This window comes from Falco rusticolus, chromosome 20 (assembly GCF_015220075.1).
Source record: "Falco rusticolus isolate bFalRus1 chromosome 20, bFalRus1.pri, whole genome shotgun sequence".
In the NCBI taxonomy this organism is placed as follows: Eukaryota; Metazoa; Chordata; class Aves; order Falconiformes; family Falconidae; genus Falco; species Falco rusticolus.
Genome location: NC_051206.1, coordinates 3678232 through 3704198, shown reverse-complemented (window position 1 = coordinate 3704198; position 25967 = coordinate 3678232). Strand labels below are relative to the sequence as shown.

Sequence of the window (25967 nt, the reverse complement as noted above, 5' to 3'; positions counted from 1 at the left end):
CTCCCCAGAACACAGATCGCCCAGAATGGGGATGGCAAGTGCCGTGTTTCCGTAGCAACCAACATTTTTGTGCAAGGTGCTGCACGCACTCCACGCGTTTTGCCACCCAAGGGTGCTCCTCACCTTCCTGCTCCATGCAGAGGGGGGTCCTGCCCAGCAGGACGCCTGCACCCCAATGGCAGAGCGGGTCCCCAGCCCAGTGCTGGAGCCACAACACCCCGTCGAGGCTCGGTGGGTGCCATCCCTCCTCCTCCTCCTCGCCCACAGCGAAGGAGCCCAAAGTGTTGGAGAAACCTTGGGTGGCTCCTGGCCGTGGTGTGGTGATGGTGGTGTGGCATCTCCTGGCAGCCTTTGCCACACCACCGCCTGCCCATGCCCGGCATCTCCAACATCTTCCAGCACAAGGCGCCGGTGGAGGTGGATGCAAGCTCCACCGCAGCACCCTCAGGTGATGCCAGGGGTCACGGTGGCTCTCCCCGTGCCGTCGGCTGGGTGCATGGCGACTCCGGCTCCCATCCATCCACCTCAGCTTGTCCAAGCCACGCCAGGGGACACTGCGGGGACTGGCGGCTCCAGAACTGGCATCCAGCCCCTGGCCACTGCGGGACCTCAGAGATGCCTGGAGCGCTGAGGGGTGGGCAGCCCCCACTGCCCCTCTGGCCCCACACTGGATCCAGCAGCCGATCCAGCCTCATCTTAATGGTCACCAAAAGCTCAACCAGGTGGGAATCCCGGTGGGAGACCACCCTGCGCGTCCCCCGTGGGCTCCAAAGCGATTCCCCCAATGCCAGGCCATGCCATTGCTGCCTGGCCCTCAGTCACGGGGCGGCCCCCCCGGCCCCCGGCTTCTCCCTCAAATTAAAGCCTCTCCGAGCCGGAGAGCTCGGCAAAACCCCAGGGATGGGCAGAGCTGGCCTGGCCTGGCAGGACCAGCAGCTCCTCCGGGGCCCAGCTGCGGATGCAAATCAAAAAGCAGGAAATTTGACGGCGGTGCCAGTGCCTCCACGCCCCGGGAATGCCAGGGAAGACCGCGGTGCCAACGCCGGCTGCCAGCACTGCTGGCGAGCCCTGGGGAAAGGGGAAGCTCCAACGCCACGTGGACCATGGGACCCCAGACCCTCAGCACACTCCAGCCCACCGCCAGCTCCAGGAGAGCCCATCGCTGGGGAAGGATTGAACCATCACAGGCCACCAGACGCACGCCAGCTCCCAACACCCGAGCGCTTCGTCCTGCTCCTTCTCCCACCCGCCCCTCGTGCCTGTACGAGCACCAGCTCCGAATCCCGGTGGGTTATTTTTAACCCGAGCGACCCAGCCCAGCAAAAATCCCCTCTCTGCTCTGTACCTGGGGCGATTTGGCCGGCGAAAGGCGCGGAGGCATTACCGGCTGAAGCGGCGCGATCCTCTTTTGCCCACCGTTATCCGACAGATGCAACCCGGCGAAAGCCGCCGGCAAAATGGTGACGGGGTCAAGGTGGCGGCGGTGGCACGAGCGGGGAAAAATAAGACGCAAGGTCAAGGACAAACCAAGGACGCGGTTGTTTTGGGGGGCTGCAGAACGCACCCTGTCCCCGTGCAGCCGGGAAAAGGGAGGGGGGACGCAAGGACGGAGCCGGTCACCTTCGGGGTCACCCAAGCGTCCTGGCCAGCTGGTCTCGCCACGCCGTCCTGTGAACAGAACTGAAGGAGAGGGGGGCTGAGAAAAGGTTGGGTTATTTAAAAAAAAAAAAAATCATACAAAAAAAAATTTTTTTTTTCAAAAAATACAACACTAGAAAAAAAATGTACAAACAGGTTTCAAAGTCGCCCGTAATGAGGCACAGCACCCACCGTCCTACACATTTCAAGCCACTTTAACATCCCCCTTACATATTAGAGACTTTTTTTTCTTTTTTTTCCAAACCAATATAGATCTTCTTTTTAAGCAAGGTAAAATAAAGATATTTACTACAGATTTTGATTGTCAGCAAACACAATATATTTACTGCATTAGCATTTGCTCACAGTGCAAATGGTACAACAATACATCAGTTCAATATTTCTGATTTTTTCCCTTAAAAATGCTGTATGCATTAACTATCATATTTGCATTACAACATGACAAATGAGCAAATGAAATGTGTGTGAAAATTATCACCTTTTCACAATATCAAGCATAATTATTTTTTTTTAACCTTAGTATAAGGTACTATAAATCCAAGAAATAAAAACATCCACAAAATATATTACATCTGGTATGATTTTTTTTTCTCTAAGTACTCAACTTTATACAAAAGTCTTTCAAAAAATATCATTCCCTTAGGTTTGTGTGGTTAAACCTGATTGTGGGTTTTTTTGTTCCTTTCGGTTCACATAAATTAGACTGCATTCTTTCTCTTCTCTTTATTTTTTGTACGTTTTTAATGTGTTTTTTTTTTTTTTTCACATGCAGACATCAAACCTGGATAGCACGACCTTTTGGCAACAAAGATTTTTTTTTTTAAGTCATTATTATTTTTGCTTAGTTTAGCTTAAATGTCTGAGCACAGTTTTATTAAAACAAAAGAAGAAAAAAATCAGAGCAGTCATGCAATGACATGCACATACCAGAAGGAGAAAGAAAAAAAAATAAAATAAAATAGAGGACTAATTGATTTTTCTCCTCCATAGCTGGTTGGTTGTTTTAAAGTGACCAAATAAAATAAAATAAAAATATCTCACATTATAAAAAGTATTCAGCAAAATACTGCTTTTTTTTTTCTGCATTTCTGTAAAGAATTTCCCTTCTGCTGGGAAAAAAAAAAAAGGGGGAAAGAAAAAAAAAAACAACAAAAAAACCACCAACAAACCCGAAAGCTGCTGCCGGGACATCGCTCCCCGCCGCCCCCCGAAGTTGCGGAGGACCCGCAGAGCCGCCCCCCGCCCCGCCAGCCCGGCCGGGGGGCCCGACCCCGCTTACCTCCGCGGGGGGGTGCGGTGGGTGGGGGGGGGGGGGGGGGGCGCGGGGGGGGCAAAGGGGGCTGGATCCAAGCCCAGGCGGGTCGGCTCCAGCCAGCCAGCCCCACCCGGACGGACCGGATCCAGGCGAGCCCAGTCCCGGGGAGCCGGGAGGGTGGGATCCAGGAGGGCCCGATCCTGGGGACCCCAAGCCCCCGGGGAGCCCAAGCGGGTGGGATCCAGGAGGGCCCGATCCTGGGGACCCCAAGCCCCCGGGGAGCCCAAGCGGGTGGGATCCAGGAGGGCCCGATCCTGGGGACCCCAAGCCCCCGGGGAGCCCGGGTGGGTGGGATCCAGGAGGGCCCGATCCTGGGCAGCCCAGCCACTGGGGAGCCCGGGCAGGTGGGATCCAAGACGGCCCGATCCTGGGCAGCCCAGCCACTGGGGAGCCCGGGCAGGTGGGATCCAAGTGCCTGGCGATCCAGGTCAGCCGGGATCCCCGCGATCTGGAACCCGGGCAGCCCAGATCCAGGCCAAGCTGGGTGCGGGCAGGCTGGAGCCGGGAGATGCGGGACGCGGGCAGCGGGGTGCGGGCAGCCGGGTCCAGGCAGCTGGGATCCGGGCCGTGCTGGAGCCGGGAGAGCCGGATCCGGGGAATCCGGATCCGGGCAGGCAGGATCCGGGCAGTACGCGTAATCCGGGTGCAGGCAGCAGGGATCCGGGCGGTGGGGAGCCGGGTCCGGGCAGTGCGGGTGCGGGCAGCAGGGACCCGGGCGGTGCGGGCAGCCGGGCAGGTACAGGCAGCCGGGACCCGGGCGGTGCAGGTACAGGCAGCCAGGATGCTGGCAATCCGGGTGCGCGCAGTGCGGGTGCAGGCAGCCTGGGTCCAGGCAGTGCGGGTCCTGTCGATCCAAGTGCAGGCAGGATCCAGGTGCGGGCAGCCTGGACCCGGTCAATCCAGGTGCGGGCAGAGTGGAGCCCATGGAGCACAACCCCCGGCATCCTGAACCCAGGGGGCAAGGCCACCCCAGGACCCCCCCCCAGAGCGGTGCGGAGGGCAGGGGAGAAGGGGTGCCACTGCGCCGCTCCCCATGGTCCCTCAAGCGCACGTGGTGACGGCAGGGGCGAGGGCAACGGGTGGTGAGGTGGCGGCGGCGGCAGCAGCGGCAGGGGGTGCGGTGGGGGGCTGCCCGGCCGAACCCTTCTCGGCCTTCTTCTCCTTCTGCTTGAGGTGGATCTTGGCGTGCCGCTTGCGCTCGTCGGAGCGGGCGAACTTGCGGCCACAGAACTCGCAGGCAAAGGGTTTCTCGCCGGTGTGGGTGCGGATGTGGGTGGTGAGGTGGTCGCTGCGGCTGAAGCTCCGCATGCAGATGCGGCACTGGAAGGGCTTGTGGCCTGTGTGGATGCGGAGATGGCGGGTGAGCTCGTCGGAGCGGGAGAAGCGGCGGTCACAACCCTCGGCAGGGCAGGCGTGGGGCCGCTCGTGGAGTGGCGTCTTGCTGGGCCGGTTGGGATACTTGCGGGGTCGGATGGGCTTGAGGGTGAGCGGCGGCTGCGGCAGCCCCCCGAAACCCGGGTGGATCTGCTTGTCCTTGAAGGCCTTGATGGTCTCCAGTGGGGTGATGGGGGGCGGGTTGACGCGGATGGGGTCCAAGCTCTGGAAAGGTTTGTGCTCCGTGATGGTGCCCATGTCATTGGGATGGTGGTAGAGGTTATAGTCTGGGATCATGGGGAAGAGGTTGCTGTCCAAGGCGGGCTTGGCCGCCTGGTAATCCTGGGGGGAGTAGGTGAGGCCGGGGTTGCTCTGGGGGTCGTGGAAGGAGACGGGCTCTGGGTAGAGGTCACTGCAGGAGGAGTAGGGTGGCAGCGCGGGGTACATCTGGTCCACCTCGCCCTGCGGCGGGCCCATGCTGCCCGCTGAGCTCTGCGTGCTGGTGAGCGCACCCGAGGACGGTGGTACCCCCAGGATGCCCGCGCTCATCAGGCTGATGATGTTGTCCTGGCACCAGTTGGAGGGCGAGTCGAAAGCGAATTTCCCCAGGTAGGTGACAGTCTTGTTGCCCGGGGCCGGTTGAAAAGTGCCCGAATAGGATGACAGTTCCTGGCCGGCCTTTTCGTTCGCTAAGCCAATGTCCATAACATTATCTGCAAAGTGCGAGAGAAGCAGGGCAGGGTGAGCCGGGAGGGCTACGCCGCCCCGGGCGGGGGTCCCGGGGATGCACCGGGGATGCTCCGGGGCCCCCCGCCCCGCTCCCTCCTACCCCTCGCTGCGTCCTCCCCCCCGCCCCGCTCTGCTCTCCGCGTACTGCGGCGCTGGCTGCCGAGGGTCCCGGCGGTGCGGGGCCGGGCTGCCGCCCCCGCGGCTGTCCCCGGGGGGGGGGGCCGGGGACACACAGCGCCGCCGCCCCGCCGGTGGGGCCGGAGGAAGGAGGTACCTGCGGCTACAGGTAGGCTTCCTCCCCGTCCAGCCCCCGGCAGCGCTGGGCACTCCGCGGAGCCGGCTGCGGCCGCCGACGCCGTTACCGACTCGCTGCTTCGCTGCGCCGAGCCCCGGCGAGGAGAAACACGGCGGCGGGGGGGGGGGGGGGGGGGGCGGGTTTAGCCTGGCGAGGCTCCGGGTGGGAGCAGGGACACGCGGGGAGACACCCCCCCCGCCCTCGGCGCTCACCTGTGCCCCCCATGTCGCCGGCCGTGTCGTCCCCCCCTCCCCAAGCCCCGCGCTCCCGGGAAGTCGCCGCCGCGTCCCGGGGAGCCCACGCTGCCGCCGCCGCTGCGGGCTGGGGGGGGGCGGCCACGGCCACGCGCGTCCGCGGCGCCTCCGCACCGCGCGGATCCCGGGGCGGGCGGGCGGCCCCTCCGCGCTACGGGGGGCCCAGCCGCTTATCGAACCCCCCCCCCCCCAAACACACACATCCTCCCACCCCACCCGTGTCCCCCTCCCCACGCAGCCCGGCCGCCGTCCCCGTACCTGCGGCGGCGGCTCGGCAGCAACGCTCGGCGGAGCCCTGCAGCGATCGCGCGGAGACACGGCGAGGAAAGGGGTGGGTGGGTGCGGGGGGGGGGACGCTCCCCAGCCCCAGCGCTTCCCTTCCCTCCGAGGCTCCATGACACCCTACCCACAGCGTCCTCCTCCTCGCCCCACCGGCTCCCACCACCCCCCCCCCCCTTCTCCCCATTTTCTTCTCCCCCCCCCCCTTACCTGCAGCCATCTGGTTGTAGTGAGCCACCGAGTCGCTGCTGCTGGAGAAGATATTCAAAGAGTTGGGGATCTCCTCTGGGTACAGATTGTCAGGCAATTGGTTCATCAAAGTGTTCATGGTCCCCGGCAGCTTCTCCAGTAGTTTGCCTGTCATAGCACTGGAGGAAAAGGCTGGTTCAACGTGGCTCCGAGCTCAGCTCCCGAGGAAACAACATCCGAGTGGCAAATCCGTGCGAGGGAAATCATGCAAGAGAAAAAGTTGGGGCGGGGGCGGGGGGGGGGGCCGGGGAGGAGGAGGAGGAGGAGGAGGGGGGGGGGGAGCCGGGGGTGGCCGCGGAGGAGGGGGCGCGGGGGGGGTGCGGTCCTCCGTGGGTCTCTGGTGGTGTTTCCTCGAGGGGGAGGGGGCGATCTGGCTGGCAGATGTGGTTGTAGAAGCGGGTGGGAGGATTTAACCCCTCCTCTCTCTCGCTCGCTCCCGCTCCCCGTCCCCGTCCCCGTCCCCGCTCCCCGTCCCCGCTCCCTCCCGCGCTCGGCTCCGCTCGCAGGTTCCCTCGCTGCCGCCCGACTGCTCCGCCGGGGACTCCGCAGCCCATTTATCCGGGCGGCGGGAGCGCTCCGTGACGTAGCTGCCCATATATGGACAGACAAAGCCGAGCCGAGGCCGAGACGTCACAATGGAAGCTCCGCACAATGGAACATTAGAAAGCAGGAAGCGGGGCCGGCGCGCGCGGGGCCGGGCACCGGGGAGCGAGGTACCGGGCACCGGGCATCTGCACCGGGCACCGGGCACCGGCATCTGCACCCTGCACCGGGCACCAGGCATCTGCACCGGACACCGGGTATCTGCACCGGGCACCCTGCACCGGGCGCCGAACATCGGGCACGCCGCACCCGGCACCGGACACCGGGTATCTGCACCGGGCACCCTGCACCGGGCACTGGGCATCTGCACCCTACACCGGGCATCTGCACCGGGTACAGGGCAAAACGCACCGGGCACCGGCCACCCACACCGGGCGTCTGTACCGGTCATCTCCACCGGGCATCTGCACCAGCCAGCCCTGCACCGGGCATCTGTACCGGGCATCTGCACCACTCAGCCCTGCACCGGGCATCTGTACCGGGCATCTGCACCGGGTAGCCTGCACAGGGCACCGGGCGTCCTGCACCGGACACCGGGCACTGGTCACCCTCTACCGGGCACTCGGCATCTGCAGCAGGCACCCCGTACCGGGCACCTTGCAGCGGGCACCGGTGGTCACCCTCCACCGGGCATCTGCAGCGGGCACCCCGTACCGGGCACCGGGCGTCCTGCACCGCGCACCTTGCACCGGGCACTGGTCACCCTCCACCGGGCACCGGCCCCCGGGCGGGGGTCTCCCCCTGCGCACTCACACCCCACCCGCCGGTGCCCGCCCCCGGCGGCCGCTGCAGCCCCCCCTGCCCGGCTCGCTCCGCCGGGACGCAGCGGGGGCAGCCGGCGCCGGCCCTGCCGGTCCCTGCGCCCCTCCCCCGGGGATGCTCGGAGCCAGGCTCTTCCCCGCAGGTTTTCCCCCCAATCCCTCCGCTCCCCGGCGAGCAGGAGCCGGCGGGGGAGGCGGGGGGGGGGGGCACCGGCCACAACCCCCATCCCGCAGCCCAGGAGAAGCGGGTTGGGAGATGTGCGGGGGAAACCACCGCGCCAGGAGTTGGGAAGGAAGGAGAGGGGCAGCGGGGAAGGCGCTGGAGCTCCAGGAGCCCCAAATTCCGCCCCCCCCTCCCAACCAGTGGTGACAGTGGTGGCTTTGCAGCCAGCCGCCCCCTCCCCATGGCCCGGGTCCCGTGCAGTGCAGGGCTTTGAATACTTGAAAACAGGTAACACTTGTTGGTCGCCTGTGATTTTAACCTCACCTCCCCCCCCCCCCCCTTAAAAGTTTGGCACTTCCAAGGCGTCAGTAATTAGGTGGTTTCGTGCTAAGTGTGCCAACTGATGCTATCTTTAAAACCCTCCGAGTTATATAGCAAATGTATGGAAAAATGCTGTGTTGCAATAGCTCCACTTACCCAATTCCTGCAGGGCCGGCTTTGCAATGGGAGTGAAATCCGTGCTACGGGAGAGCTGCAGCTGGAGGGGCCCGGGCACCGGCTGCCGGCTGGGGAGGGGGGCGGGGGGACTGGAGGGGGGCGGGGGGGCTGGGGAGTGGGGGGCCGCTGCTGCGGGACCAGGGGACTTTGGCCCTGCGGTGCCGGCAGCCTCTCGGATTGGGGTGCGGGGGGGGGGGGATGCTGCGGGGGGGGGGGGCCAGCAAGCCCCCCCGGTGGCCTGTTTGTGAGTGCGGGGTGGGGGGGGGGACGGTCCGTGTGCTCTATTCACTTCAGGACCCCCCCCATCCACTTCAGGACCCCGCCATGCACTTCAGGACCCCCCCATATCCACTTCAGGACACCACCCCCCACTACATCCCCCCCCCACCCCCCGCACCCCCTCACCCACCGCAACGACACCCGTCCATCGCACGACCCCACTTCCATCAGAAGCCCCCACCCCCATCTTTCACAGCCCCCCCATCCCTTGCACCCCCCCTGCGCCCTCACCCACCCCCACCTCCTCTGCAGGGCACTCCCCTCCCCCTGCACCCCCCCTGTTTGCCCCCCCGCCCGTGGCCCGGCGCGGCCCGGGGGAGCGCGGCGGCGGGGGGGCGGGGGGCGGCCACGGGAAGCGCCATACAAGGCCCGGATCCGGCCCCGCCCCCGCTGCCTTCTTTGGCCGCCGGTTCCGGTGCCCCCGGCGCCGGGGGAGGCGCGGGGCGGCCGCGGAGGGGGGGACCCACCGGCCGCCACCACCCCCCAGGCAGCACCGCCCTGAGCCGGGGTGGGCTGAGGGGGTCCCGCCGAGCCCCCCCCCCCCCCCAGCCTCCGCCGCCTTCGCGCGGCCGCGGTGCTGGGGATGCTGCGGGTGCCCCCCCACGGCTACGGGCACGGGTCCCCCGGCGGCCCCAGGCAGACACCCCCCCCCCCCCAAACCTGCACTTCGTCGGCTGCCAAGCGTGGCATCACCCCTCCTCCCCAGTTTCTCCAGAGATTTTATACTGGGGGGGGGGGCGGGGTGAGGCTGATATTGGGAATCGCTGTGCCGGAGCAAGCAGGCACTGGCTCAGCTCCTTGTCCTGTGCCGGAGCATCCCCACGAGTGCCAGGCATCCCCACACATCCCCACGAGTGGTGGGCATCCCCTCAAGTGGCGGGCATCCCCACACATCCCCACGAGTGGTGGGCATCCCACAGGCGCCAGGCATCCCAGAGCCACCAGAGGCATCCTCACACATGCCCACAAGTGGTGGGCATCCCCACGAGCACCAGAGGCATCCCCACACATGCCCACAAGTGGTGGGCATCCCCACGAGCACCAGAGGCATCCCCACTCATGCCCACAAGTGGTGGGCATCCCCACGAGCACCAGAGGCATCCCCACTCATGCCCACAAGTGGTGGGCATCCCACAAATGCCAGGCATCCCACGAGCACCAGGCATCCCCACACATCCCCACGAGTGCCAGGCACCCCCTGAGCACCAGAGGCATCCTGACACATCCCCACGAGTGGCGAGCATCCCCACGAGCACCAGAGGCATCCCCACACATCCCAAGTAGTGAGCATCCCCACAAATGCCGGGCATCCCCACACATGCCCACGAGTGGTGGGCATCCCATGAGTGTCAGGCATTCCACAAGTGCCAGGCATCCCCACACATCCCCACAAGTGGTGTGCATCCCCACAAGCACCAGAGGCATCCCCACACATCCCAAGTAGTGAGCATCCCCACAAATGCCGGGCATCTCCACACATCCCCATGAGTGGTGGGCATCCCACAAGCACCAGAGGCATCCCCACACATCCCCATGAGTGCCATGCATCCCACGAGCACCATGCATCCCACGAGCACCGTGCATCCCACGAGCACCGTGCATCCCAGCCCCACACTTGGCTCACGCCAACCTGTGTGGGTACCTGCCCCTTGCACCGAGGTCCACGGGATGATAGTGCCAAGGGTGGGCAAACATGCACCCGTACCCCATAACCTGAGTGGCACCTGCTTCCCACCAGGAAGGCGGGTGTCCCTGGCCAAACTGGGCGCAGTGATAGCACCGCAGCCCTCGCGGGAGGGTTTAAACCTGGTTCAAAGCTCCTGAGTCATAAGGGCCCGGCTGGGCCGGGGGGAGCCACACCGCTAAACCCAGCCTGTGAGAACGGCCTCATCCTGCACCGCCACCGTCTCGCTTACCAGCAATGGTTTGATGCCAATTGATGGGGAACGGCCTTAAGCCAAAATAAACCCAGGCAGCCTTAGACTGGCATGAAAACGGCCGCGTGGGGGTTGGACTGGCTTAGTTACAGCTCAGTTTAATGGGTCGAGCATCCTGAGCAGAGTAGTTTACCCAAAGGGAGAAAAAAATAATATTAAAAAAAAATCTCACCTGGGATGCTCTGAAAGGTTTTAAATTACAGCTCAGTCTGGATAGTCTGCGGCTGAGAGCTTTCACTTATTTTGATCATCCCACACGCCTTTCTCTTAGGCCATGCGAACCCTGTCCTGATCGGGGTGTTTCAGTAGTGTAAATAATCATCGCTGGCATCAGTGATTTTGCAGTGTGGATGGGCTGTGGGCCCTTCGTCAAATCCCACAGGACCATTGCCCCTGCATTTCAAACTTTCCTTGCCCAGCCTCCAGCTTGGCCCCTGAGCCAGCTGCCTCATTAACCCCTGAGATAACGGGGGGAGTGATGCTGTGATGCCCAGGCAGCGCAGGCGAGGTCTGCCCCGGCCGGCACCCATCTCCATCCCTCTGCACCTCGGTGCTCCCCACCTGCCTGTGCAGAGGATGCGACAAGCCCTGGCATTAAGTGTCCCAGTCAGGTTCAACCCCCAGAGTCCCCACATTTGGAAAGTTCTGGCAGTTCCCCCTCAGCAAGCACAGCTGCCGGTGCGAGCCCCCAGCTCCCGCTGCCCCCCAGTTCTGCTCCTGCCTTCGGGGCTGTGCGATGCTGCGAGCTGGAGATGGGCACCCAGCCCCATGCACGGTGTGCTGAAACCCCCATGGCACCCCACGTCCCTTTGGGTGCTGTCAGCTGACGGGTGATTTCTCCCCACTCCTCTCGGTCTTGTGACCGGGTCCTGCCGCTCACCGGGTGATTCATGTGCCGTGAGCCCTGCAGGTGCACCGGGCTGTGCCACGGGAGGCCACGCTGCACGCCAGCTCTCCAGGGACCACCGGGGCTTTTAAAAGGGGAACTATTCAGGGTTTTTTCACCTAATTAATGACAGCATAAATGTAGTTATAGGGAGGAGATGGGCCTAGTTTTCATGCCTCATGGTGAGGCAAATGGGATGCTCATTCCCGTTGAAATCGTGTCTAAACTTCACTGGGGAGCTGAGCTTGGACAGAGCTGAGCCTCGGAGGCCGAGGGACACGACAAGGTGCTCATCACCATCCCACCATGTGGTTCTGTGTCTCAGGAGCTCCGGGAGGCTCCACACGGCTCATGGCTGTGGGCTTCAGGCTTTCGGGACCCTCTGTGGTGCTGCCTCCGGTCCCGGCTTGCAGAGGATGCTCAGACATGAAGCTTGAGGCACTTACATTACCAGAACGTGGAGGCTTTCCTCCCCAGCCCCTTGGATCTGCTGTAGATGTATATCTGGGGCTGGTAAGGTCACAGAGTCGTAAACAGAGTGTGGCTGGTGGGGACCAGAAAGGTCACCTACCTCCTACCCCGGGGCATGACTGTACCAGGGCCATATGTGTGGGCGGCTGCTTGGATGGTCGACAACACAAGTTCTTCTCGAGTGGCTTGGAGAAGGGGGAACAAATAAACCCCGCATCTTTCAGCCGCCTGAGCCACGGGGTGGGTGTTGCAGAGGTATCTGATGAAGCCACCGTGTTTTGTCTGCAAGCGGTGAGGCTGCACGGGTGGGATGTGGCGTTCTGGGGGTGTCAGCTCCCTCTGGCAAACACCAGCTGCCCAGATGTGGAAGATGCTGCATTGACAGTGATTTATTCTCTGGACTGGACATGAGAGATGCTCAGCACCAGCAGGGATGGGACTCAGGGTAATCTGTAATTTCTGGAGGAGGCGAGACTTTGTCCACTGCTGTTGGGCGTGGGAAATCCTCATTTCTGGCCAAACTCTGGCTGGGAGAACTCCAGCAGGGAGAAACTGCTGGGCAGCCTTCCTGATCCCGGACCAACACCCTCCCGGCACGGCCTGCGTCCTTCCACAACACCGTCTCCCGCCTCACCTTGGTTTTCCTGATTTGCCTGTGAAAACTACACACCCTCCTCCTCCGGAAATATTCAGAAACACTTGCACCGAAATATGCATGGCAAAGGAGACAGACATCTCCCTTCTCTCTCCTCCTTGGGGGGACGAAGGGACCCGCCGGCAGAACTTGCTGCCCTGGGGTGTTGTTGCAGGCTTGGCTGCGTGGGTCCCAAGGGGCAGGTCCCCATGTGCCAGACCGTGGGGTGGCTGTGGGAGGGAGCCAGGCAGTGGGGTGCTGCGGGAGCACTGCGGGTGGCTGTGGGAGGCCCTTTCCTGCCTCGGTTTCCCCCGTGGCAAGAGAGGCACCAGCCCTGCCTCTCCCTGCGCAGCAGTAGTATGAAAAGCTTGGGGTGGGGGGCAGAGCCCTTTGGAGCAGAGGGGGGCTGCAAACCCACCCTGCTGAAACTGGGGCAGGGGGGCAGCCCTGGGCACCCTGCGCAGAAAAATGGGCACTGGGTGGTCGGGGACGGTCCCTGAGGGTGGCAGCATTGGGAGCCGGCTGGAGGCCAGGGAAGCACCCACAGCAGCATCAGGTGCCGAGGCTGCTGTGGGGGGAGGCCCTGCCAGCACCCCCTGGACCCCCCACCGCTGCTGTCCCCTTCCCCACATCACCTCGGTGCTGCGGCAGCAAGGATATGCTGGCTGCGCTCTGCCACCCCGAAGAGCATCCCATAATTTTCCACTGCTCTCGGGGCCTGGGGTCGGTGGGTGGCTCCAGCTTGCGGTGGCGAGGGGCACGCTGCCGTATGTGCCGGGGAGCTGGGAACCTCTGGGTCATCTAAGTCCGAGACAGGTTTCAGTTTGTGAGCCCGGAGGTCTTTCCTGTTATTATCCAGCCCGCAGCAGGGGAACAATAGCAGTGGCGGCTGGCGCAGTGTGACCCCGAGATAAGGAGACAGTGTGATTAGCAGGAAAACAAAATAGTAGGTCCAGAGCAAAAAAGCTGTCCCGAGGGAGCAGCACCGCTGGGAACAACGGGTTTTCCAGCCAGAGGACCACTCGCAGAGATGGGGACACAGAGCTGGCATGGACGGGGCTGCAGCACCAGGGCTGATGTTATGGGACAAGCACGAACCGTGGCAGCCTGGTCCCGGCCAGGAACCCTGGAGTGACTGGGCAGTGCTGTGGCCCCAGTGAGGGGTTTGCAGCGAGATACTACGAAGGCTTTTTTTAACTTGAAACCAAGAAACAAAAGAGGAAATGGATGCTTGCGTTTCAGCTCTGAGAACTGTGCCATGACACACAACTCTGGAGACGTGAGCGGTTCCCTAATGGCAGAGAAGCTCGTGGCACAGCCAGCGCCGAAGCATGGAAGAGCCTCTCCCAGTCTGCCCCATCCCATGGCCATGCCAGAGAAGAGGCTCAACCTTGCGTGGCTGCAGCACAGGGGCTGGGAAGCCGGAGCAGGGGGCAAATCCGGCGCCTGGCAGCATTGGGGTATCCGTCTCAGGATGCCGTGCGAGGGGAGGGATGGATGTCCTCCTGGCTAGCGAAATGCGAAGGCTGTGCAGCCTGGGAAAGCGCTGCTCCCCAGGGCTGCGGCGCTGGGCTTTAACCACTGAAGGAGAAACTGGTGAGAGGCCAAAGGCGAGGGATCTGCACAGCCATTGAAACCAGCCCGGGGGGAATTAGCCATTTCCTAGCAATGAGGAAATCTGAGGTTAGCCGAGGACCTGCAGGGCTGCGAGGAGGGAATGGGAAGAGAGTTGCTACCGACAAGTGAGGACAAGCCGGCCGGGGGCTGTGGGGTGAGACCGTCCTCTGCCCCGTGGTGCAGGCAGGGGAGGCTGGCAGAGCCGCACAGCCATCCAGCACCTTCCACCACACCTCTGGATGCAAACCCCGAGAGGCATCTGCCTCACCCTGCAGAGAGCCGGGCGTAAACAGGGCAGCACTGGGCACCCAGGCACGCACCAAGGGTGACGGCTGCTTCTGGGCAGGAGCAAAGCTGGTGGGCCAGGACCACCCTATCAACAACCCTTCTTTTTTTTTTTTTCCCTACCGAGGAGCATCTGGGGCAAACCACATCTGAAGGTGCTCGTGCTCCCGGTGGAGCGGGTGAGGCTGTGAGCTTCCCACTGCCGCAGCTCCACGCCGACAAACCCAGCCCAAACCGACCTGGAGAGCGAGCTGAAAGAGGAAACAAAACCCCAGCACGGTTTCTCTCTGTTCATCATCCCTTGAATGCGGTGTCCCGGGATGTCTGGCAGCGTCTCTGGGCAGAGCCAGGCAGGCACAGCCGCTTGCCCTCAACAACAGCCGGCGTTTGCACCCCAGGGTGCTGCAAGAGCCCAGTCAAATGGTGCCAGCCCCAGTGAGCAGGATGGGGGGGCCGGGACCCCAAACCAAGCAAGCTCTGAGAGGGCATTGAGGGGGACTGGGCTCTTCCAGACAGTCCCACCAAGCCAAGCTCCTCTGATGATATGCAGCATTTTGAAGGCCCCAAAAGAATGAATTATTATCGCTAATTAATGAAACCATCATGCCAGGACTGGCCTGTATGCCCCTTGCTGTTTGCTGGCCCTTTCTGGGTGCTGGCACGGCACACAGAGGTGGGGACGTGGCCCCATCCTTGCCTTGCCTGCCTTCCCCTATTACTTCAGGAGCCCTAAATTCCTGCCACAGCCCAGGCTGCCTCTCCCAGGCCCGCCCGGCTGCCGAGGCACGGCTCACGGAGCGGCAGGGAGATGTCCACTGCATCTGGCACCTCGTGGCCACCTGCGAAGCCGAGCAGCCAGCTCCTGGTGCGTGTGCCCACTGCCAGCCCCAGCCCCAGGCATGAACATTGGCACATGGGGGACCTGCTGGCTGGGGGCTTCGTGTGGCCACAGCACGAGGCTGAGGGCTGGGAGCTCAGCGTCGGGCTTTGGAGCATCCCACCGGCAGAGCCCGGTCCCTTCGCAGTGCTGCGGGGATGCTGATGCTCAGCTCACCTGGAAAATCTGCCGCGCTGGCACCCAAAACGGGCAGCGTTGTTTATCCCCGCGTCGTGCCGCGGCGTCCCCACCAGCACATGGGGATTAACAATCCTGACCTATTTCCTGGGGGATGCAGCAAGGCTTAATTCACTGAATGTTTGAGGAGTGCATAAGATCTGCAGATAGAGCCATTATGAAGTGTGAGATATCATTAATTAATTCACAGGTTGATATAGTTATGCGCTTAGATCATCATCAGCTGATCCTGCTAATCTCTTCTTGTGCAAGTGCCTGTGCGAGGGGGAGCTGCTGCCTGGCATCGCTTCACTCCTGGTGAGCTGGGCCATCCTCGTCTCGTCCCCGTGTTCCACCGAGGCCGGAGGGATGCAAGGGGTGGCCCCCAGTCCCTGTTCCTTAATATCACCTACCCCTAAATCTGCACTTTCCCGGGGTGATCCCACCAGAGGGGAGATGCCTCCTGCTCTGCATCAGGGGATGGGACCCAGGGCTGCCTCCCCTTGAGCCAGGGGCTGAGACTTTTTCTCATTAGAATAATTATTTCAATAATTATTAAAAATAGGTAATTATTACCCTGTTGACTTAGGGATCATGTTTAGCCCAGGCTTCTTTTGGCCTCCAGCCCAGTTTTGGAAAGGAACACCACCCCCCATGCGCTGCTGGGAGCTGCTGCTGCTCACCAAGAACATTGGATTCTCACAAACTCCCTGTTATTCTTTTAAATTCCAAGTCTTCCTCTTCCTCAGGCATCCCATCAAGTCGCTGGGTTTGCTCTGGGAATGGGCTGAAAGCATCCAAACCCACCTCGCATCCCCATCCCCGGGGAGAGCAAAGCGGGGCTAGCCCCATCCTGCAGCCACGCCTGGGGCACAGCACCCTGCCTCAGCCCCCCCAGATCACCGGGACCATGTGCTCCCGTGGACTTGTGGTGTTTCAGTTCCCTTGGGCTCTGCAAGGCTGACAGACACCGGGATGCCCAGCAGATGCAGGTGGAGAGGTCAGCAGTGCCATGGGTACCACACTACACCCCATCGAGCCATCACACCTGAGCTCACCCAGCTCTATTTTCTCCTCCCCCCCTTCCTGGACCTTCAAATGAAAAAGTAAAAAAGCCACGACAGTGGAAAGTCGAGCTAACAAATACAAATAAAACTTCCTCTGGATGCTAAAAATGACACACGTAGACAGAGAAAAAAAATATTGTATCGGTGACAATAACAGAGCGTGGAGCTATTTCAGTGCTGGGCTGTTCCATTGCAGCACTCGGCGCTGGGGTTGTGGCTGCTGAAAACCAGCCACTTCCCCAGGGATGTGACGTATTTCCTTTCCATCACAAACTGATTTAGAAGCAAAACTTTCTACATTTAGGCAGCCAAAGACTCAGCTTCTCTTTTCTCTCTTGCACTGATGGTGAGCAAATGGAAGGAGAGATAAAGGGGTTGGGACCAGCACAAAGTGACTGTATGTGGCTTCCTCCTTTTTTTTTTTTCTTTCTTTCTAAATTATCAAAAAGTGGAACCAAAAAACCACAATTAATATTTTCCACGCTGTGAAGGCCTTGTGTACATCCAGGTGAAGAGTCTGTGGCTCCGGGCTGGCTGGTGCTCCTGCCACGCTGGGTGTCTGCAGCCCTGTCTGTGCCTGGGCGCCTGGTGCAAGACCAGCGGTGCCTCATCCTGCATCCCGGCAAAGGATCGTCCCACCACAGTGCCTGCTGCAGTCACCTGGGCAGATTCCTGCTCTGAACCATCCCCATCACCATGTCCATTCTCCATCCCTATCCCCATCCCCATCTCCATCGCCATCCTCATCCCCATCCCCATTCCGTCCCCATCCCCATCTCCATCCTCATCCCCATCTCCATCCTCATCCCCATCTCCATTCTCCATCTCCATCCCCATCCCCATCCCCATCTCCATCCTCCATCCCCATCCCCATCTCCATTCTCCATCTCCATCCCCATCCCCATCCCCATCTCCATCCTCCATCCCCATCCCCATCAGCGACACAATGCGGAGAGGACCAGTTTGGGCTCGCGGCACCCAGCAAGGGCAAGCCTGGCTCGCACCAGGGAGACGCGGCGTGCATCTACCTCCTCTCATCTCCAGCTCAAATTAAAACCAAGAACGATGGTGATAATTTCCTAGAAGGATAAACATCCGATTGCCTTTTCTCTCCCGTTCCACCAAAAATAAACACACCAGCCACAAGGAATTAAAGGCAGGGAGGAAAGGATGACTATAGTTTGACTGCAGGATGTCAACAAAGCATGACCTTTCATTTACACCAGTCCCTCCGCATTAACCTAACGGGCCAATTACACCCTCTGTGGAGGGTAAGTATAGAAAAAGAGAAGGAGAAATCCAACTTTAGCTGACTTCCATGACATCTCTAAGTGTCATTTCCTCTGCTGCTAATCTTAGCGCCGATGGCAAGCCAGGCAGTGTGTTTTGTATTTTTTTCCCTGGGTTGTGTGTGGTATGTTACCCAGCTTCCTTTTTTTGTTGCTCTCCTTCCCCACCGTGTTCTGCAGCTGCACCCAGCGGCATGTGCCTGGGGCCAGCTGGGACCCCCAGCTCCTGCATCCTCCTTAGCACCTTGCAGCCCGTCCCCCGGCACCTTCCCATGGGGAGGGGAGGCTGGCAGAGCTTTGCAGGACCCACGCGACACGCAGCCAACGTGATTCAGCCCCTGCGAGGTAAACAGCCATTTTCTGCGGGAGGGAAAGTCCCGGCCACGTGTAACTCCCACCGGCCGGGAGTGAAAGCTGCTCTCGCTGCCAGCAAGCCAGGGAAGGCAGCCAGCCGTGTGCTGGGAGCAAGAAGAGGATGGCACAGACCTGTTTTCTCTCCTGCATCAGGAACAGGTTGCTCTGGGACAGACCCAGGGACTGATGCAGGGGTGAGATGCAGCAAGAGGAGCATCGCCATCCCCTCAGCACGATGCTAGACCTCCCCGCGTGGCCATGAGCAAGTTGTTCCCTCGTGCCTCGGTTTCCCCTGCCTGCAAAATGCCCCCCGGGGTCTTGCTCCCCGTAAGTGCTCCGGGATGCAGCCCTGGCCATCGGCAGGGCAAAATCAGCTTTGTCACAGTGGAGCCACCATGGACATGCTGCAAGGAGGACTTGCAGGCGGGTGAATCCAAGCCTCCAAGAAAACCGAGTCTTAGATGAAAGCCTAATTAAAGAGCTAATTAAAGGGGAGGTCCAGCTAAGTGGCCAGTAGGCAGAGCTCTTCTGATTTATGGCTTTAATTTCAGTTTTGCTTTCCAAGAGAAGCGGGCTGAGGCAGCGAGCGAGGGCAGAGGTAGGGCAGGGATCGAGTCAGGCCGGGGCAGTGCCTGGTTCCCACGCTGCCACCCTACGTGCTGCTGCCGCCGAGGGACCCCCCAGGCTGGTCACTGTGGTCCTGCTCCCACGCCAGAGCTCCTGGGGGACGTTGGGCCATGCCTGGCATCCCATGAGGGTCATGTTGGCAACCCAACCCCATCTTCAGGGGGTCAGCTCTATCCCATGCAGCTGGTGCGGACCCCAGGGCAACCAGATACACCCAGTGCTGGCCCAGCATCACCCCACACACGCTGCCAGCAAGGAGCTCACACAGCCCCGTGTGCTCCATCCGTGCTTTATTCTGAAAGCTGCAGGTACTAAAGCTCGAGATCCCCAAGGTGCAGGTGGGACATGCTGGGGGTCAGGCCAGAAACGGGGTGGAAAGAGGAGAAAAGGGTGATGCCATCCTCCCCGGGACACCCAGGGCGAGCTGGGACACCGCTCGGGGTGTTACCCTCGGAGGGAAGGAGAAACCCCCTCCCAGGTTTGGAAGTGGAAGGGCTGGGGCTTCTGCTGAATCTGGGCTGGTGGAAGGGTGGGTGCATCCTTGGTGAGTCCCAGGGTTTCCTCCTGGTCCGGTGGCTCTGTGGTGCAGGGGAGGGGAGGCAGCTGCGCAGGGGATGGCCGGTGCTAATCCTCGTGGTATTTGGTGAGGAACTGGGTTGAGGCCACCGGAGAGCCCAGCCGAAACTGCTCCACAAAGTTCTCCATCGCCCAGGCACCTGGGGAGAGAGGAAGAGAGGGGCTGACCGGGGCTGGGAGGCTGCGGGAGGCAGGGATGCTCCAGGGCCCGATCCAGGCTGGGGCTGCACGCTGCACGCCATGCGCTGGCTGTTGCTCTGCCCCAGGCGCCGCAGACCACATCCTGCGAACAGCAGCAGGAGGGGAGGCACCGGGCTCTGCCCCACAGGGGCCGCGGGCAGGGAGCGAGGGGAGCATCCCCCAGGGGGGTAAATGGCATCAGCTCCTCTCGTGCCCCTCTCCGCCCCTGCTGACCTTTGGAGCAGACCTTCCCACAGCTTCCTATGAGCCCACCCCGGGGTGCCTGGAAATCCCCCAGCAACATGTGGGGAGATGGTAGGAGATCCCCCGGCTCCCTCGCTTGCATGCACTGAGCTGCTGCTTCTCAAACTGTCGGAGCCAAGGGGGAGTCTTCATCCCTGACCCCCCTCCTCCATTGTCTGCCCTGATCCGAGAATGCCAGAGGTCCGGGACCATCTCATGGCTGGAACCAGCCTTGGTTTTTCCAATGCTGAAGGTGGCAGGGACACCCTCTCCAGGGTGGCAGGCAGGAGGGATTCCCTTGCGCCCAGCCCTGTGGGCCAGAAATCCCCCTGCGCCCCACCAGGATTCAGTGTCCAGTGTGGGTCTGGCCCATGGCTGGTGGAGCACCCTCCTCCTTTCCCTGGGAATGACAGGAGCCGAGCAGCTCACCCTGCCACCTCTGTCCCTGCCTGACGGGTGGGACACGACCGCAGTGTCATGGTGGGGGAAAGGGGCCCGTTGTTTATCTGAAACCCATCCTCCCCTCCTCTCCCCTTCCCGGCACTTCTCTTTAATGTCACGCTGCAGACTGGCAGCCCTTATCTGCCTTCGCATCTCAGCCCCAGCCAGAGCAAACAGTCCCCTTTGCTCTTGCAAAAATGCTGAGCAAAACCCGAGCTGCTGCATCACCCGCGCCAGACAGTGGTGGCTCAGCGTGGCTCAGCGTGCTGGCAGAGCCCACCTCCCCCCACCTGCCCCCCAGCACCGAGTCGGGCCCTGCTGTGAGTCACCCCACAGCTGAAAAGCCCCTGATGGTCTCTGCAGATATTCCTGGTGCTGGCACTGCACCCTGCGACCTCCCGGGATGTGGCTGGGGAGATGCTCCAGTGCCTGGGAAGGAGGTACCCAGGATGCTCAGGCCGGATGCTGCATCCCGACACTCTGGCTGGGAGGGGATGTTGAAATGCATTGTTGCATGTGGCTGAGGCGGTCCCAAATGTCCCCACATCATCACTGCCACTTGCTGAGGACCCAAACCAAGCCGAAGGCAAGGGCAGTCCCCGTGCTGCACCGGGGTCACCACTAGCAGGGGCACACAGCCACACTTCCAGTGGCTCTGGTTCACCACCACAGCCCAAGCCCAAGGGGGAAGATGCCCCCATGCAGGAGCTCGAGGTGGCTTTGGGTTTGCAGGCGATGGCTGCGAGCCCTGGCGCACCCCTGTGCGGGTATCGGTCCTCTCCATGTGCCTGAACACATCCATCTCCTAATGACATCCCGGCAAGGAGGGGCAGCCGCTCACCCCCCAGCTCCGGGGGTCCCAGTGAATGTGGTGCCAGGGGAGGAGGTCCCGTGGGGGGGATGCTCCCACTGCACCCACAGCCCTTCGGCGGGTGCCTTTCATCCGGTGGGTTTCAAAGCACTCGGAAAAACCCGGGGGAGAGCGGCTGGTGCCTCGTGGGACTGGGGTGAGAGCGAGACGTGGTGCCCCCCCCCCCCCCGACTCCCAGGGGTTCCAGGAGCTGTCATTGATGTTGGTGAAGCCCCCGGAGAGGAGCGGATGAAAGGAGCTGGGAGAGGCAGAGCCGCTGCAGGGCTGCAGGCACCAGCCCAGCTCCCGCCGCCACGCGTGGGTCAGGGTTTTTCCTGACCTAGTTTCCTACCTGCCATCGCACCGGCTGTGCCTGTCCCTCTGGGGGAGCGGGGACTGGCTACAGGGAAAGCCCCAGGCACAGCCACTGGTTTGGCAAAGGGGGTGATGCCCCCTGCCCCAGCTCTGGGGGTCTGCGCCCCCCCCACCAAATCCAACCCCTTGGGTGCATCCCCAAAGCAGGTGCCCCATCCCAGCATCACCGCCCGTGCACCCCGACGCAGGGTGACATCCCTCTACAAGCCATCCCGAATCCTGCCGCCACACCGGCCGGCTCCAGGGCTTGGGGACTGTGAGTCACCGGGGCCGTGGAGCCGGGAGGGCAGTGGGGGGCTGGCCGGGAAGCCGAGGTCGGAGTGCCGCCATCCCTTCTCCCCACCAAAACAATACGACGTTTCATCCATGGCTTGGTCCGTTTTCAAGCTCATTTCCCAGAGGATTATATCATCGCGCTTGGCTCTTATCTGAGCACCCGCCGGAGGAAGAGGAGCGCCCGCTGACACCCACACGTGCAGCAGCCGCCTGATCTCTGAGCACCAGGTGGGGAAACTGAGGCACGAGGCAGCTGCTGAGCTCCCCCAGCTTGGGGACCCTCCGGCCCCCCGGTGATGGGTGCGCGGGGCTGTTTCACAGCCCTGCCATTGCATCCCGACCCTCCCCCCCCCCCCCGCAAATGACCCCCGCCTCCCCCCAGCCCTTCAGCGCTGGGGGCACGTCGCTGGCTGTAATTTATCAAACTCATCAGCGGGGCCGTTGTCCTTGATAGGAGCCCTGATGCTTTTCTGCCAAGATTAATGATGTCCCAGTGGAGGTAGGCGGGAGGCTGCCAGCTGCTTTGGTCACCATTAACTGACACCCGGGGACTTTGGCTGGGACTATGTGCTCCCCACAGCCCTTTGCCACCTCCCATCCGAGCCGCAGCCTTTCCCTCCCCGCTGGGGCCCAGTCCAACCCGATTTTCCAGCTGGGTGGATCAGAGGCGCCCAAGGTTGGCTCATGAGTCAACGCTCTGTGGCCCCGATGCGAAGCCAGAGGATGGAGCCACGGGGAGGGTGGCTGGCTGGGCACATCCCCGGTCTCTGGTCCCCAAAGGACTCACTGCTTCCCAGCGGCAACATTTTTGGGATGCACAAGTCCATTCCCAGTTGTAAAATGGCTTTTGGGGTCAGGAGGAGGTTTGGGGATGCTGGGGAGTGTGTCCCCATGCTCACTGGAGCTGATGGGCACCCGGCAGCAGGGCACGCAGGGTGGAAACAGAGGAAGGTACGGCACCACCCGGCAAGTGCAATTAAGCCTCAAGATCTTGTGCTAATTAAAGTTCCCCCACAAAGAAAAGAAAGGAGATGGAAAACCAACGGTCTCCGTCCTCCCTCAGGCTGCAGATGGGCAAAAAGGTCCCCGGCACCTCCGTGCCACCCCGCCATGGCTGGGGTTCGCCGGACACCCGAATTTCCCCGGCCGAGGGGGTTTCCTGCAGCTTGCTGCAGCAGAGCCCGACCCCGAGCTCGCAGCGGGTGCCAACGCCTCGGGATGCGCCGGGTGGCTTTGACATTTTACAGACCACAAACTATTATCTTGCATCTCGCCAAAATACAAACACGGCTTGTAACCCTGCTGGCTTGGGAGGGGAGCAGGGCGAGCGGGGAGGACAGGCTTCGCGCTGCCTGACAGAGCCCGTGCAGCCTCGAGGACACCCCAAGAACCTCCAGCTTCAGTCACAAGCAGGGACAGAGCCAGTGCCCTGTGACAATTCAGTTGCAAAGCTGTGGCACAGCCAAAAAGCGGAGTGAATCAGACTCCAGCAGAGAAACTGAGGCTCCCAGAGAGTTATTTGCCTGAGGTCGCACAGCGAGAGAGCCGGCTGGTGCAGGGATTGATGAGAAACACTCGCGGAGAAGGATCAGGGTGGTGTTTTTTTTTTTCTTTTCCCCTGATGAAACAAATCTTTTTGCTCAAGAGCCACCCTGGAGAAACACCTCTGCTGTAAACAACTGATTCACCATTGTCACCAGCGCTGGGCTCACTGCGGGGAGCGGTGGCGGGGGGATGTGAGCGGGGTGCTGCAGCCCCCCTTGGCTCTGCCACTGCCAGCCTGGGTGCCCTTGGGCACAGCATCCGACCCTCTGCCCATCGGTGCCATCCCAGCCAGGACAGGTTGGACATCGGAGCCACCAGCCAGCGTGGAGCCATCCTCGCTCCCTCACAGGTGGTGCTGGGGGGAGATGCAGCACAGTTTTATTTTGATTACTCGCCCCTGCCCCTCGCTTTTTTAATTTCCCAGGGATCTGCACAAGGAGTGGGTCTCTCCAAGGAGCGGGGACGCGGTGGCCTGGGCAGGTCCTGGTTTAGTGCCCTCTTCTGGAGGCTCCAGCCTTTTGGCTCCGCCACCAGGCTCCTGCCACCCCGCCTGGCACACACCACCTCCCCAGGATCGGTCCCACTTTGCCCAGGAGCTTTCCTGGTCCTGCCCCCAAAGCGCAGCCCATGCCAGGAGGGAGCTTCCCTGCAAACTGGGCGGTGGGAGAAACACTCTGCTGGGGCTCTGTGTCCCCCGCAGCGGGCTCTGCCCGGGGACAAGCTGCCAGAGGGATGGATGCATGGCACAACGCTGGCGATGCGCAGCACAGGGATGTAGCGCTGGATGCGGCTGGAGTGAGTCTGGGATGGGCCAGCACCGTTCCCTGCACCTGCTGGGTGCTCAGGTCAGGATGTCTCTCCCTCTCTGGCGTTAGCACCTGCTGACATCGGGTGCCACCATCTTCGGTGAGACGGAGCTATCGCTGCCACCAGGTGTAGGACAGAATAAAAGGAGCGAGAAGGGGCTGGTTTAAGGCAAGCAAGATGGGAAACCTTCGAGCAAGGCTGCAAGCTGTGGCTGCGGCATCGCTGGGCGAACCTGCACCTCTTGTACCGCAGGAGGAGAGGACCAAGCCAGAGCTGCAGCGGGGCTGGCTGAGTTCCTCACCCATGGTCTGCCGGGGTCAGGGTCAGACTCTCCTTGTTTCCCCGTGCCACCCAAGGTGTTTGCTCCTCTCCCCCGTGCGCTGCCTTTGCACCACGGGGCCAGACCCCAGCGCTCAGCCCTGCAGGCTGGATGTGTCAGTGGTTCGGTTCATCCCGCTGCGGTCCCTGGGAACGGATTTATTTAAAACCCTTGAGACACCAAAATCTCACCCTTTGGCTGCTTTCAGGCCTCATGCCCTGCTTGCCAGCTGCCCTGGGAATTAAAGAGATGGGCTGCCAGTGGGTGGTGGTTCAATTTGGCCGCGCTCACTGGACAGGCCAAGCCTGTGATGCAGCAGTGAAATGGTTAAAAATAACCTTCAACCAACGACTTAAATAACAGCCTCCACCGAGACAGCCGCAGCTGCGATGCTCAGGCATCGATATCCGCTGCTGTTTCAACGGGTCTTTCCCAGGGAGCCTGGGAAGGGTTGAGAAACTTGAGGATGGAATGGAGATGGGGTGGGGAGCACCCAGCCACCTGGGGGGATGGGGGCATCTTCCACAGAACACGTGGGTAAGGTGGCTGAACCCTTTTGGCCATTAAATTTGGGGGCTTGAGCTGCTTACCCTGCTAGTAAAAGGATTTATCCAGAAAAAGCTCCTTGGTGGGTGTCCCAGCTTCCCTTCCCAGCCCTGGGATGCTGCAATGGGGATGTGGGTGTGTGGCCCCGAGTGACAGCAGTGGACCCCCCTCCTCTGACCACTCTGGGGACAAGGGGCTGGGGAAGTGCCCCACTCCACTGGCAGGGGGGTGGCTTCAATGCATGTCATTAAGAAGCAGAGCTAATGAGCCAGAAAGCAAACCGAAGGGCAGAAATAACCCGCAGAGAGACTCGAAGCAGCAGCAGCAGCCCGCTCTGGCCACGGGATGAGCATCACAGCCCTGTGCCAGGTGGCTTTGGGGTCTCTCCCTGCATGGGGGGTGTGGGGACAGCGAGCACCCCGGAGCCACCCTGCTGCTGCTCGCTTTCCCCTGGGACCTGCAGCGTTGGTTAACGCCGCTCAGGGGTGAGTCAGGCCGGCGCAGACGAGATGTACCGACCTGACCTGCCAATCGAGCTGTGCTCATGTGGTCCCAGCTGGGAAAGTTTTGAAATTTCCCTTGTCGAGGCCATGTGAGCTGCAGCGCCCCATGCTCCAGCTGCACCCGCACCATCCGGGGAAGGGACCCACGCTTTGCATTTTGCAGGATGAGTCCTTGCCCACGGTGGGGCTACCCCTCCCCCCAGGGTGAAGCAGCGGAGATGGTCCCATCGTGTCTCGGGGGTCTGGGCTGCTTGTCTCCATCCTTGCCGGGGCAGCATTTCGGGAGGCAGCAGCCCTGTCCCTGCACGGCGCTGGGCGGAGGGGAGCTGGGAGTTGTGTCAGCCCGGTTTGAGCAACCCTTTGCTAAACCATCGCCAAGGCTGATCCTTATCTGCATGCTCTGAGGTGGCGGTGAGGCACGGGGAGGGGGGGGCGATGTGCCAGCAAGGACTCAGCCCAATTTCACAGCCGACGAGATCTCTCCCTGCTCCCGATCCCGCTAGCCAGGCCGTTACCAGCCATTTTGCCGAGGGTTTCTGCTGCCTTGCAAGGAGCGATTCTATGATTCCATGACTCAACGCCCCAGCCATGTCCCGTGTAAGGATTTAAGTCCCTTTGCACCAAATG

The 25967-nt window shown here is 61.7% G+C and overlaps 2 protein-coding genes across 11 annotated transcripts in view; both read right to left on the bottom strand.

Annotated features, from left to right (window-relative positions):
* Positions 1 to 1727: 1727 nt before the first annotated feature.
* Positions 1728 to 6382, bottom strand: EGR3 (early growth response 3). 2 transcript variants are annotated; one of them, XM_037371577.1, is made up of 2 exons: positions 6116 to 6382; positions 1728 to 5061 (listed from the first exon to the last, which is right to left on the bottom strand). In XM_037371577.1, the coding sequence occupies exons 1-2, from the start codon at positions 6267 to 6269 to the stop codon at positions 4016 to 4018; spliced, it is 1200 nt and encodes a 399-aa protein (XP_037227474.1). In that variant the 5' UTR covers positions 6270 to 6382; the 3' UTR covers positions 1728 to 4015. The 2 variants fall into 2 exon arrangements, with proteins under 2 accessions (XP_037227474.1, XP_037227475.1); XM_037371578.1 differs by lacking the exon at positions 6116 to 6382 and adding an exon at positions 5352 to 5464.
* A 12570-nt stretch (positions 6383 to 18952) lies between these two features.
* The window catches only part of PEBP4 (phosphatidylethanolamine binding protein 4), an 80012-nt gene continuing 72997 nt past the window's right edge, over positions 18953 to 25967 (bottom strand). For all 9 annotated transcript variants that reach the window (XM_037371678.1, XM_037371676.1, XM_037371679.1 and 6 more), the window contains one exon: positions 18953 to 19395. In XM_037371678.1, the coding sequence (XP_037227575.1) occupies positions 19304 to 19395 (92 nt within the window). In that variant the 3' untranslated portion in view covers positions 18953 to 19303. The remainder of the gene's footprint in view (positions 19396 to 25967) is intronic.

Bases quoted from the DNA above. Each gene is read 5' to 3' on its own strand.
- EGR3 (XM_037371577.1), bottom strand. From the start codon at position 6,269: ATGACAGGCAAACTACTGGAGAAGCTGCCGGGGACCATGAACACTTTG. The intron at 5,062-6,115 runs GTAAGGGGGGGG...CGCACTTTGCAG, and splicing joins CTACAACCAGATGGCTGCAG to ATAATGTTATGGACATTGGC.